At 54.2% G+C, this 13,795-nt stretch overlaps 1 protein-coding gene across 3 annotated transcripts in view; it reads left to right on the forward strand.

Moving 5' to 3' along the window:
* The window catches only part of FCHO1 (FCH and mu domain containing endocytic adaptor 1), a 48,415-nt gene extending 34,770 nt beyond the window's left edge, over positions 1–13,645 (forward strand). For all 3 annotated transcript variants that reach the window (XM_081846547.1, XM_081846546.1, XM_081846548.1), the window contains 9 exons: positions 287–390; positions 1,254–1,356; positions 6,780–6,891; positions 8,287–8,442; positions 8,869–9,001; positions 9,328–9,527; positions 12,698–12,762; positions 12,918–13,082; positions 13,191–13,645. In XM_081846547.1, coding sequence (XP_081702673.1) covers positions 287–390; positions 1,254–1,356; positions 6,780–6,891; positions 8,287–8,442; positions 8,869–9,001; positions 9,328–9,527; positions 12,698–12,762; positions 12,918–13,082; positions 13,191–13,213 — 1,061 coding nt within the window. In that variant the 3' untranslated portion in view covers positions 13,214–13,645. The remainder of the gene's footprint in view (positions 1–286; positions 391–1,253; positions 1,357–6,779; positions 6,892–8,286; positions 8,443–8,868; positions 9,002–9,327; positions 9,528–12,697; positions 12,763–12,917; positions 13,083–13,190) is intronic.
* Positions 13,646–13,795: the final 150 nt, after the last annotated feature.

Consider the following 13,795-nt stretch of genomic DNA (forward strand, 5'->3'; position numbering starts at 1 on the left):
AACCTCGTTATGGTTAACGATTAACAATTGGCCTCTGCATTTTCTTTTTTGCGGTCTGAGCTTTGCTTAATGGCCCAATAAAGGATGGCTGGGCAAACTGATTGTGGATGAATGGATGGAGAGACAGGATTTAGAGCACTGGAGAGAGCTGGGTGCGAATTCCCCCCACAGGGCCACAAAGCTCTCTCTCTCTTGCTCTCTCTCTTTTAAATACTTATTTACATTGATTATGCCAATCATTGATTATCCCAACCAACCCCCTATTCTCTCTCCCTTTGGCTTGCAGCTTCTCTCCCTCCGTCCGCTGCACCTGGATTGACCCCCATGGTGGCCCCCCCTCGGCGATGCCGTGCAAAACGGCCCTCGGCAGTCTCAACCGGCAGCGACACGGTGAGCCCCACATGCCCTGGACCCTGCCTGTGCACACACGCTTGTGTTTCCTCGTACGATTGGGGGGCTGTGCTGTTGTGCAGAGATGCCCCCCAATTTAGCAAACTGCGGGTTGGTTAATTTGGGGAGGTTTGGGGTAGAAGTCTTGTTCCGTCACGATCCAAGCCTTCTCAGAGTTGAGTTGAGCCTTATTTTTCCATTCTGCTTTTGGCTCCCAGAGGCTGAGAAACATTAACTAAAGCTAGCCTACTTAGGGTATGATAAAATAAAGTCTGCAAAGGATTTCTGAATCCTGTCACAAGGAAAAGCTTGTAAAGTGTACGGATGAGATATAAGAATTTGCTGCAAAGAAGAACAGCTTTTGAAAATGATGGAGTATGCGGAACTGGCAAGACCGACAGAAAATATTAGAGACCCAAATGATGAAAAATTCCCTGAGGAGACATTTATTGAGCATTTAAAGAACTACTAAAGAGAGATAAAAACATGAGCAGGACTTGAACTATGAGCCACAGCGATAATATATTAAGATAAATAGGATAGATTGCACATATTGAAGAGCACAGGTGATTTAAGGGTAAATATGGAAACCATGGAAGAAGGGGGTAGGAAGTCAATGGATCAAGTAATTTACAGTTTATGTTAAAATACATTCAGAATTTTTTGTGTGAGTATGTGAAAAATTAATAAATAAGATTTAGAAAAGAGAACATGGCAAATGCAACAGAAGCCCTATAGAATTATGAACAGGTTGTTGGTGAAACGATTGTGAGTCCTCAGAAGTGGTATTATTAATCAGAACAATAAGCATGGTCATCATTTAATAATTCACACGCCGCCCATCTCTCTCGCTGTGCCCCCAGCCTCGCTCGCTCAGCCCCTCGCGTCTCTGGGCCTTGTCGACCCCGCAGAGCTCGGCTGGGATGACGGAGCGGGCCTTCTTCATGGCCACACAGCCGGGACTCGGTAGGTGCTCCGTGGAGGGGGCTGCGGGTTTGGGGGGCGTGTGGGCGCCCGGCTTTCTTTTGTGGAGGCCTCACCCCATTGCACAACAAGTCGCAGAGTGTTTCTGGGGGGAGGAGGAGGAACGGGAAGTGCTTCGGGGGCCCCCGACTCTTAAGTTGTGGGTTGACATAGCAGACGACACAGCGATTTCTCCAAGTAGCTCTTTATTTCATAAGCTGGAATAGAACTGACTGCAAACAGCTCAGCCGGCCTGCTTTTATAGGCAGCCGGCTGTCAACATTGTAGCAACAACAGCCCAGAGTTCCCGCCTAAAATAACTGACGCGGACCTGAGTGAAAACTATCTACAGACCTGAGTGAAAACTATATACAGTATCCCCCTGCTGGCCCAGGGTGAAACTTCACTACATAACACCCCTCCCCACCGAGATAAGGCGTTAGTTACAATCGTAATGGTTTCCTTATATACAGCACTACGCGTAATGGTTCAATTAGGCACAAAAGCATATCGGTTACATTTCCCATACTTAGACCAACAGTGATACCTGTCCAACAACATAGTCCTTTAAATAAGTTGGGCGCTTGGAAACTCTGCCAGACCACCGGGGACTGGTAGCCAAGTCCGGAGGGCCACACAGTTCTTGCTGAGGCTGTGGTGCGACCCTAGGTGGCGTTGAAACCAACTCCCCTGGATCCGCTGCTGTGGGTGGAGCCTCCGCAAGTGGAGTGGTCTGAGTCTGTGGTGAGTCTGGCAGACCCTCTGAAGCGGCTTGGTTCGGCTCCACGCTGGCAGTTTGCGAGGGAGGTGTAGGTGGGGCCTCACCATCTGTACGTGTCTCTTCTGGAGCCGCAAGCGCAGTTGGGGGCACCTCGGTAGTGTCCAAGTCCCCAACCCTGCGCCTAAGCTGGTCTATGTGCCGTCGCCACAAGCGTCCGTCTTCGAGTGCCACCTGGTACGAGCGAGGTCCAGTGACTCCCACTACTGTGGCTGGCACCCAAGGAATGTCCCCCACATAGTTCCGGGCAAAGACCTGGTTTCCTGGGACAAATGACCGTGGCGCGTTGGCACAGCCTGGGGGTTCAGCCACGGCAAAGTCCGGGTGTAGCCGGTCGAGCGGTGACCTGAGGCGGCGTCCCATAAGCAGTTCAGCAGGACTCCGCCCTGTGGCCGCATGAGGGGTGATGTGTTGCACGAACAAGTATTCGGCGACCCGCTCATGCCAGTCTCCCCGGTCCAGGCGCGCCAGTGCCTCTTTTGCCGAGCGCACCATTCTTTCCGCTTGCCCGTTGCTGGATGGATGAAAGGGTGCCGTTAGGGCATGGCGGATGCCCAGTCCCAAAAGATACCGCTCAAACGTGCCTGACGTGAACTGCGGTCCGTTGTCAGAGACAAGGACATCAGGACACCCATGCGTTGCAAACAGGCCTCGCAGCACCCGGATGACAGCTTCGGTAGTGGTGGAGGGCCTCAGGGCGACCTCCAGCCATTTGGAATAGGCGTCCACCACTACCATAAAGGTCCGGCTGTGAAAGGGGCCAGCCAGATCGATGTGCACCCTCGACCAGGGTGTCTTTGGTGTCTCCCAGGTGTGTCCCTTAGCTGCCAGTGGTGCAGGCCTCGACTCTTGGCACGCTTGACAGGCGGACACCCAGGCAGTGATGGCATCGTCCATATTAGGCCACCAGACGTAACACCGAGCCAACGCCTTCATTTTGACAATTCCCGGGTGGCCAACGTGCAGAGCCTCCAGGACGCGCTGACGGAGTCCCTGGGGAATCACGACGCGGTCTCCCCACAGCAGACAGCCGCGATGAGCTGAGAGTTCATGTTGTCTGGTTGCGAAGGGCTGGAACTCCGATGCAAAAGGCCCTTGTGGCCACCCCCTCCACACCCAGTTGAGCACCCAGCTGATGGTGCGATCCTGGGCAGACGCGGAGGCCACAGTGGCAGCCGATACAGGCGCTGCCGGAAGATCCTCAATCAGAAGGAGCGATGAAGCTGGAGCTGGGTCTTCCACAAATGCTGGAAGAGGGCAACGGCTGAGGGCGTCGGCATGGCCCATCGATTTCCCCGGGCGATGGATGAGCCGGTAGTGGTAGGCAGCCAGGAAAACAGTCCATCGCAGCATGCGTGGCGAGAGGACCGGTGGAGTTGGACTATCACCGGCGAGGAGGCCCAGGAGTGGCTTGTGGTCAGTGATGAGGTCAAAAGTCCTGCCATAGAGGTATTCATGGAACCTCTTCACTCCAGCCACAAGTGCCTCCTTGTCGAGCTGGCTGTAATTCCGTTCCGTCGGAGATAGCATCCTGGAAAAGTAGGCGAGCGGTGCTTCTCTTCCATCTGGAAAACGGTGACTAAGGACAGCACCGATGCCAAAAGGTGAGGCGTCGCAGGCAAGGACCAGCGGCCTGGATTCACTGTACTGTACCAGGACACTGTCTGATGAAAGGAGAGCCTTGACCGCGTTGAAGGCCGCCGTCTCCCGATGACCCCAGGCCCAAGGCGTCTTAGTGCTAAGGAGTCGGTGAAGAGGCTCAGCCACTGTGGCTTTGTGGGGCAGGAACATGTTATAAAAGTTCAGCAGCCCCAGGAACGCCTGCAACTCCGTCTTGTTCTTTGGGGTGGGGGCCTGCTGGATAGCATGGATCTTGGATGTGGTCGGGTGAAGGCCGGAGGCATCGATAAGATAGCCCAGGAACTCTACCTGTGGAACGGTGATCTGGCACTTCTCCCTCTTTACCTTGAGCCCGGCCTCTTGGAACCTGGTCAGCACGGCACGGAGGCGCTCAAACAGCTGCTGGTGTGAATCTGCAGACACCAAGACGTCATCAAAATATGGTACCACGCCCGGAAGCCCTTGCAAGAGACGCTCCATAAGGCTTTGGAAGATGCCAGGAGCCACACTCACCCCGAACTGCAACCGGTGGCAACGGAATGCCCCCCGGTGGGTGACGATCGTCTGGGCTTCAGCAGTGGCATCATCGACTGGCAGTTGTTGATAGGCTTGGGCAAGGTCCAGCTTAGCGAAGACCTTACCCTCACCCAGGGAATGCAGCAGGTGTTGGACAACAGGAACCGGATAAGCGTGCTGCTGAAGTGCCTTGTTGATCGTGCACTTGTAGTCAGCGCAGATTCTCACCGACCCGTCTGGCTTGACAGGCGTGACGATGGGGGTTTCCCACTTGGCGTGGTCAACCGGCTCCAAAACTCCTTGGGCGATCAGTTTGTCCAGTTGTTCGTCCACCTTAGCCTTGAGAGGAAAGGGAACCCGGCGTGGCTTTAGCTTGATGGGGGCGACTTGTGGATCAAGGCTAAAGGAGATGGGCGTACCTGTATATTGCCCCAAGGTGCCGTCAAAAACCTCGGCAAAGTCTTTGACCAGACCCTCAGTCTCTGCGTTAGAGATGCAGTTGATGCCGGTGACCTCCAGGCCGAGGGCATCAAACCAGTCTAGCCCTAGGAGGCTTGGCCGCTGACCTTCGACCACCACCAACCGGAGCAGGCCCGAAAAATCCTTGAAGGCGATCCGGAACCGGCCAACGCCTACCACGGGAATGTCGTTTCCCTGGTAGTCTCTCAGGTGTACGCGGTGAGAGTCGAGTTGCCTTTTGGACACTCTGGGTACCAGTCTTTTGATGGTGCTCCGTGACACGATGGACAGGGCAGACCCGGTGTCGATCTCCATGTCACATGGAGCTCCTTCAATGAGCACCGTGACGTTCAGCTTGCGTCGCGTAGGCGAGTCGGTTTGGCCAATCGTGGTTCCAGACGGGCAGCGGCAGTTGGTGAGAGCGAAACAACTTTCCTTGGCAGACTGGAGTGAAGACTTGGACTTGCGAGTCGATGAAGGGGGGGGGTGTCAGACGGAGCCGATCGGCAGACCTTAGCGATGTGGCCCCTTCTGGAACACTTCCTACAGATGGCGTCTCTGAATCGACACTTGGCACGTGAATGGTTGCCTCCGCAGCCGGCACATTCCGGTTGGCCCTTGGACTTCTGTTGGAACTTCCTGCGCTCCCGCTTTGTCTGGTGCACGTCATCGTCTTCACTGGAGGATGCCTCATCACTGCTGGCCTCTTCATGATGCACCGGAACTGGCTCCCTAGCAAGACGCGGGCTGCTGGACTTGCGGATCTCCTGGGCGGAGCGTTCAGCAGCTTCTGAGGCCACAGCCTCCTCAATGGCTTTCTGCAGCGTGAGGTCTGGCTTGGCAAGGAGACGCCGTTGCAGATGGATGTCCCGGACCCCGCAGACGATTCGATCCATCAGGGCATCGTCTAAGTCTCGGAACTCACAGTGCATTGCAGCCTGTCGCAGGGCGGTGGTGTAGTTGTTGATTGACTCCCCCTCTGCCTGGTTCCGGTGGTAGAACGCATGGTGGGCAGCAATCTTGGACGGCTTTGGTGCGTAGTGGTTGCGGAGCTTCTCTTGGATCGTGTCCCATGGTGTTGCCTGGACTGCTTCAGGCGCAACCAATGCTCGGGCCGTCTCAAACACCTCAGGCCCACAGAGGCTGAGGAATAGGCCCCGCTTCCGATCCTTTGATACTGCTGTCAGCTCGTTGGCTTGGAGGTAGCAGTCAAACCGAGCGAGGTAGGAGTCCCATGATTCAGAGGCTGGCGCAAACGGCGGTAGAGGCACAAGTGAAGCCATGATTCCGATGCCGGCGTGAAGGGCGATGGATGGAACACAGTGCTCTTAGCCAGAACAGTCAGCTCTGAATTGGTTCTGTCCAGTGATTTCGCTCAGTGATTTCGCTCTGTGATTCAGCTCAGTGATTCAGCTCAGTTCAGAGGATGGCCGCATCTGGCTGTGCTCTGATGTCCATCTATCCCATCCTCGTCGCCAGTGTTAAGTTGTGGGTTGACATAGCAGACGACACAGCGATTTCTCCAAGTAGCTCTTTATTTCATAAGCTGGAATAGAACTGACTGCAAACAGCTCAGCCGGCCTGCTTTTATAGGCAGCCGGCTGTCAACATTGTAGCAACAACAGCCCAGAGTTCCCGCCTAAAATAACTGACGTGGACCTGAGTGAAAACTATTTACAGACCTGAGTAAAAACTATATACAGTATCCCCCTGCTGGCCCAGGGTGAAACTTCACTACATAACACCGACTTCTTCAAAATGCCTTAATTTTTTTACTGCAGAGAAAACGAGAATGACTTAAGGGGCCCCCTGCTTTCACCTTCAGTTAAGCCAAAGTGGGTGCTGGCGCCCCTCAGGGTGGGTGGGATTCCCTAGGGGTGCTGGGGGGCAGCAGGTGCCAATGGCTGTCTGTCTTCGGAAAGCTGATACCCTCAGATCCAGTTCCTTTGATTCTATGTTCCTCCGAGCCAAATACCCCACATCTTCTTGGCACTCGCTTCCCACTCCCTGGCGTTTCCCCCGTGATCGCTTGACTTTCTCTCTCTCTGACCAGGTGTCTCGCGGGGCCCGTCTCCCGTTGTCCTGGGTGCGCAGGGCGCTCTCCCCGTGGCAACGGCCTTCACTGAATATATCCACGCCTATTTCAAAGGCCGCAGCCCAGACAGGTAATAAACGGAGGACGGAGGGCAGTGTGTGTTTGTGGGGGTGTTTTTGGGGGGGACCCCTCACCTCATTGCCATTTTCACACCGGATCTGGATGTCTTGGCTCTGCTTCTCGATGCCGTCAGTCTCTTAAGCACCGAAATTTGGGACCACCTCCAAACCTATGCCAAAGTTTTGGGCTTCTTTTGTACTACAAGTCCCATATTTTTTTGCCCCCCCCCAACTGAATACAGTCATACCTCAGGTTACGTGTTACGGACATGCCGAAACCCAGAAGTACCAGATCGGGTTACTTCTGGGTTTCGGCGCTCGTGCATGTGCAGAAACACTAAATCACGCTTTACACATGCACAGAAGTGCCGAATCGCAACTCGTGCATGCGCAGATGCGGCACTGTGGGTTGCGGACACCGCAGGTTGTGAACATGCCTCCCGCACGGATCACGTTCACAACCCAAGTGTCCACTTTTATAGACACACAAAACTGGGGTTCGTACTTAACACCCCAAAACCTGGCACTTTCCAATTCGCTCCAAACTGGTGTGAAACTGCACTGAACGGGTACGTAACTTTGGCACTGGTTTAGAGGCGATCTCAAAAGTTCTGGGTTTGCCTTTGAAGAAGCTGGTGCCCACTGAGGCGACTGAGGGGTGCAAAAACAGCTTTGAAGGGGCCAGGGCCGCTCAGTTCCACAACCCCATGTGACATCTTGCGGAGTCGTCCCGGTTCCTGCAAGATCCTGTGCAGTCGCCCCTTGGCTCCCAGATGCCCAAGCCAGATGGAGAGCTTGCTGCCTCTGTTCATGACAGGTCAGCTTAGGTACCTGATGCGAAACAAGGATTTTAAGGTCTCCGTCCTACTTTGCACGCGGGCTCTGGGAATATGGGTGGTCTCTCTCTCTCACAGCCACGGTTTTAGATCTATACACTTTTCCTGTTTTGTGGAACAACAACAATTTTATTATTTTCATGCCGCCCATCCAACTGGGTTGCCGCAGCGGCTCTGGGCAGCTCCCAACAAAAAAATTAAAATGCAATGAAACATCAACCAGCTTCTCTGAACTTCCCTTTGCCTCTGCCCGGATCTCTCTGCCCAGTTGGTTGAGCAGGAGACTCTGAATCTCAGGGTTGTGGGTTCAAGCCCCACGTCGGGCAAAAGATTCCTGCATTGCAGGGGGTTGGCCTGGATGACCCTCGGGGGTCCCCGTTCTATCACTTGCAAGCAGATGCGGCAGTGTGGGGCAGTGGGCTCTCCCGCTGGCGCTCTTTTGCAGAAGCAAGTGGCAGTCCCACCTGGGGCGTGAAGGGGCTCCTGGGACGGGACGGAGAGTGCCTGGATTTGGGGGAGCAAATAGGGCCAGGGGTGATAATGCCAGGCTCTTTCTCGCCTCTCCTGCAGCTGCCTGGTCAAGGTCACGGGGGAGCTGACCATGTCCTTCCCGGCAGGGATCCTGCGCATCTTCAGCAGCGCCCCTGCGCCCCCCGTCCTCAGCTTCCGCCTGCGCCACACGGCCGCCATCGACCAGTTCCTGCCCAACACCGAACTCCTCTTCAGGTACCACGGGGGGGGGGGAGAGATGGGGGGCATAGGGGGCCCCTGTGGGAGAAACTGGAAAAGCCGGCCGGGATTCTGCTCCCTTCCGCTCAGAGGGTTGGATCCAGCTGCCCTGTTCCGCTTTCTCCCTGGGGCTCCCCCAAATCCACTGCGGGGGACTATGTGGACCCCCAAGAATTGCACATGGTTGGGGGGAGAATGAGCGGGGAGCTCAATCCGTGGGGCAGAGAACCAGACCTCTGAAAGCAGGAGAGAGCCAAGTTGGCCTGTTGTTCCAGCGGGTCTACTCTGAGAAGGACTTTGTTGAAGCAGGGAGGGAGAGCAAAGAGGAGGGGGTCCCTCTCCTCTCGGATTGTGGGGGGCACCCCACAGAACCAGACTGACCTCCTGGGCGGTGATGGATTTCTCTTCCGCCCCCCCCCCAAGTGACGCCTCGCAGAGTGACCCCCACAGCAAGGACTTCTGGCTCAACATGGCCGCCCTCACTGCACACCTCCAGAAGCAGGCGGAGCAGGCGCCGGGCGCCCCCTACCACAACGCCACCCTCCTCAGATACCAGGTGGAACAGACGGGCCCTGCGGGTGGTTGGGGTGGGGGAGGGAAGAGCTGAGGAAAGGGGAAACGCCCCCCCCCCCGTGCTTCCAGACCCCCATCCTCTCTAAGCCACCCAGGACCACCAGGAGTCCAGAACCAGCCGTGGCTCCTGCATGGCCGGGGTGGGCTGGATGACCCCGGGGTCCCTTTTGCTTCAACCTTTCCATGATTCCCCCTCCCATGGCTCCTGCATGGCCGGGGGTGGGCTGGATGACCCTTCTCCAAAGAGGGAGAGAGAAAGGATTGTCTTTCCGACTCTCCCCCCCCCCTCTCTCTGCCCCTCGACTCCAGTACTCCAAGCAAGGCCCACGCTGGGCCCCCTTGCAGCTCTCCGTGGACTGGGCATGTGGGTCGGAGGCCACGCGGGTGCGCATTGACTACAGCTACAACACGGGGGCTTTGGCCTCGGCCGCAGCCCTTGCCAACGTCCAGATCCTCCTGCCCATTGAAGAACCGGCTGCCAACGTCCAGCCCCAGCCGAGCGCCTCGTGGTGAGACCCGGGTCTGGTTTTGGGGTGGGGGGTTCTCCTGGGGAGACAAGGTCATGCTTACTATTTATTAAATTAATATTCCGCCCTTGCTGCGTTTGTGGAATATTGATTTATAACGCGTGGTTTTTGTGGGCTGACCAAGTGAAAAGGGACTCTGCTTAACATTTGGGAATACGTGGTAGTTAAATAAAATCAATGGGAAACAAAGGAGGGGAGAAAAGGGGAAAAAATCTAAAATTCTAAAATATCTTAATATATTGAAATGGAATTGGGAAAAGTATTTCCTATGTTAACTGTGGAAATCTTAAGTATGGAAATGGAATTAGGAAATACTTTGACGCATTTTAACATTTTATCATTATTTTTTAATTGTTACATTGAGCAGTGAGTAATAATAATAATAATAATAATAATAATAAATTTATTTATACCCCGCCCATCCCCAGTCACTCTGGGCAGCTCCCAACATATTAAAAACAGAATAAAACATCAAACATAAAAAGCTTCCCTAAACAGGGCTGCCTTCAGATGTCTTCTAAAAGTCCTTGACATCTGACGGGAGGGCGTTCCCCAGGGCGGGGGCCACCACCGAGGAAGGGAGGAAAGAGAAACATCCTGGAAGCCCGGCAGGCCAACTTTTAAATGCATATTAAATTTTATACTTGTGTTAAATTAATTATATTGAGGTAAAGGAGGGGAGAGAAACATCTTCACTTGGTCACAACCCCCCTGCCAGGTATTCTAGGCTGAGAGCGAGCGACTGGCCCCCAAGGCATCATCGCCCAATGAGCACTGAGCAGGGAGATTGGGACCCTGGTCCCTCCCTGGTCCTAGTCCAGCACTCTAACCACTGTGCCACCGCTGCCTCCACAAATCTCAGCTAGATAGGAACCAGGGCAGGGGGTTGGGCTGGATGACCCCTGGGGTCCCTTCCACCTCTACTGTTCCACGAATGGTCTAGCTCAGCAGAAGGCAGCTTTGGCTACATCAACCTGTCCTGTTTCAGTCTTTTTGGGAGCCAAATTCAGGGTGACCTCTACTCAGAGTAGACTCACCGAAACCAGAGCAAGCTCAGTGAGCCACGCCAGCTGATTTGGGCAGGTTCTGCCCCGAGTGAGATGCCACCTCCGGAGGAAGAAGTGGCTTATTTTATTTTGCAAATGGGACCGAAAAACAATTTCCAGAGGAAAAAGGGATAAATCTGTCCTCTGGGGAGGTTGCCTAATCTCGGCGCGGAGCCCCGGCTGGTTCTGCCACCCAGACAGTCCCCGGGAGTCAACAGTTTCTTAACGGGGGACCAGAAATGCCTGTTGGGCGAGTCGCTCTTTTGCAAGAGGCCCCAGGGCACGATAGGCGGTAATAATTTGGCAAAATCTGCCCCAAATGAACGGTGAGTCACCAGAGGCAGCCTGGGGAGCAGGGCTGAGCTTGGGTGCTGGATCTCCGGTGAACTTGGAGATCTCATGGGACCTGGAATCCAGGGGTTGGGGGGACCCCAAGTGTAGCAGGAGCCAAAAAGGGGGTGAAGCAGCCCACCTAGTCCAGCACCCTGTCCTCCCAGTGGCCAAATGTCCCCAAGGACTGGGGAATGGAGATAGACTCCTTCTGGACCTGGAGGTTCTACAAGAGTACAAGGACCGGCTGGATCAGGGAAATGGCCCACCTAGTCCAGCATTCCGTTCTCACAACGAAAAAGGCAAATTCAATTCCACCAGAAGTCTCTGCCCCTGAATCCTGGGAACTAGTTTGCTAAGGGAGCTAGGAATCATAGCTGCACAAGGGCTAAAAGGCTCCCCTGTTTTAAGAAGGCTTTTAACTGTTTTTCAGAACCCAGTTGTTTTATTGCTTTTTTGCTTGAGCATGAGAGACTTAATCTCAGGGTCGTGGGTTCAAGCCATGTTGGGCAAAAAGATTCCTCCCTTGTTGGACTAGAGGACCCTTGGGTGACCCTCCCAAGCTTGCACTTCTAGGATTCTGTACCCCCAGTTCATTGGCCCCCCAAAACCAAGCAGATGCATTTCCCAAATGGGAAAGGGAGTCTTGTGGCTGGCATCTGTCTTGAGAAGCAACGGAGTGTGCCTCCGGGGGTGAAGCCTCAGCAGCCCCCAAGTGACCTCCTTGGGGGGCAAGCCAGGGCTGTGTGTCTGGGGGTCCGGGGCTGCCCAGATGGCAAGAGCCCCCCCTCGGCCTGGGTGACGGAAGTTTCCTGCATTGCAAGGGGTTGGGTGGATGACTCTTGGGGTCCCAACTCTCCTCTTTTTTTATTCCGTAAGAGCAGGGCGTTGGGCCCCGGCCTGGCTGCAGGAATTGCTGGAAGGTGAGATACAAGACTGTTTTAGGGGCCCAACTCCAGATTGGCTCCTGAGCCTTTTCTTCTCCCACAAGCCAGCGGAGGTTTAGGGTCCAAGTTGTCCTTCCTTCCCAGGTGGACAGATCCCACAGCACAAACAGAAACCGCCTTCTTGACCGTTGGACCCCCCTTGGTCTTGTCCACTCCCTCCATCAGAGCCTGTCTTTGCACGCAGGGGAAGCCCCTAACTGACCGGGGGTCTGAGACCCTTTGGCTCCCCTCACCTGCTTCACCTGGCCAGTCAAAGCCATTCCCAGGGGAGTCCCTCAGGGATAGAGATCCTAGAATCCAATGGAGGGAAAAATTGAAAAATATTAGCATATTGGAATATCTAACTGTGAAGATACATAAAATGAAAGGGTTTAAGGTCAGGGGGGAGGAGGAGGAGGATTGGTTTGAGAAAATATTGAATTATTTGGGCAGGTTTGAACAATTTGTGGCAATTAAAATGTTAAAAGTTAAATAAACCTTGTGGAGGGAGGAGTGTTAAGGTATATGGAATTGTACATATGGTTGATTTGAATATGTTATTATTGATTATGTATATCAGCCGCCGGGGGGCTTTCACTGTTTGTTTTCACTGTCTGTGTTTTGGTTGTTGGTCATATATATATATATATCCTAGAATCATAGAATGGTAGAGTTGGAAGGGGCTCTGAGGGTTATCCAGTCCAACCCGCTGCAATGCAGGATTGGCAGTTGTCCCTTACGGGGATCAAACCTGCAACCTTGGTGTCATCAGCACCAGGCTCTCACCAGCGGTGCTCTGCAGCAAAATCTACAAATGGCCCAACCAGCTTGTCTCTTTCTCTCCCCTCAGGAACCTGGAGGAGAAGCGATTGCTGTGGCGGCTCCTGGACCTCCCTGGCACCCAAGGGCACCCAGGTGAGCGGGCCAAGGGGTGGCGCGGATGCCAGGCTCCAGTCCGGCTGGTGGGAGGCTCTTCTTCCTCTTGCCCGCCCCCTGTGCGGCTCTCTGGAACCTGGGGGGGGGGCCATCTCCTTCGCTTGGGTCCATCTCTTCTTCTCTTTTCTCTGCAGGATCCGGCCGCCTCCTGGCCAGCTGGGAACCCCTGACTGGTCCCAGCAAGCCCAGCCCCGTGGCAGCCCAGTTCACCAGCGAGGGGAGCACCCTCTCCGGGGCAGATGTGGAGCTGGTGGGCAGCGGGTACCGCATGTCGCTGGTCAAGAAGAGGTTCGCCACAGGTAGTAGGAATGGGGGCTGGCAGAGTCGGGAGGGGCACTAGCGGTCATCTAGTCTGACCTGCTGCAAGGCAGGAATCCCAAAGTTCCCCCCTTGCTCTCCTTTTTCAGGGATTTACCTCGCTGGGTCCTGATCAGACCCCGTCCCAGCAGTCGCCTCCGGTTTGTTCCAAAAGTGTGTCTTGCGACAGGAAGGAGATGTTTGCGTGTTTTTAAATTATTTTTCGCCTGGATTTTAAAACACTGGAGTTGGGGAGAGAGAAGCCGCCACCCGGGAATGGAGGAATGGAGGAGGAGGCGGATCCGTGCGCAGTTCGAGGCGGAAGGGATTTTGCACCGAAGGGCAAGACGTTCCTCCCTTACCACAAATCGCTCCATATTATTTTTATTGTTATTTTGTATTCTCCATCTTTCATTCCTAAACTGCGTCAGAGCCCAGAAGTCGGGAGGAGGTGCTCTCCCATTTTCCAAGCTGCTAAGGGTGAAAAAAAAAAGGGGGGGGGGGGAGAATTGCTGTTGGAAAAGTTGCTCTTTTAATAATAAAAACCACTTGTTTTTCTAAAAAATGACTTTGTGTGCGCTGGTTTTTAAAGTTTCCTAAAATCTTTCTTTGAAACACATTTACAGCATAAGCAGATTCCATGCTGGCAAATTCAGGACGCAGAAAAGGAAGTACTTTTGTCACCCGGCGCTTAGCTGGACTGCAGAACTCCCTC

This window comes from Podarcis erhardii, assembly GCF_964252035.2.
Source record: "Podarcis erhardii genome assembly, chromosome: 18".
Taxonomy (NCBI): domain Eukaryota; kingdom Metazoa; phylum Chordata; class Lepidosauria; order Squamata; family Lacertidae; genus Podarcis; species Podarcis erhardii.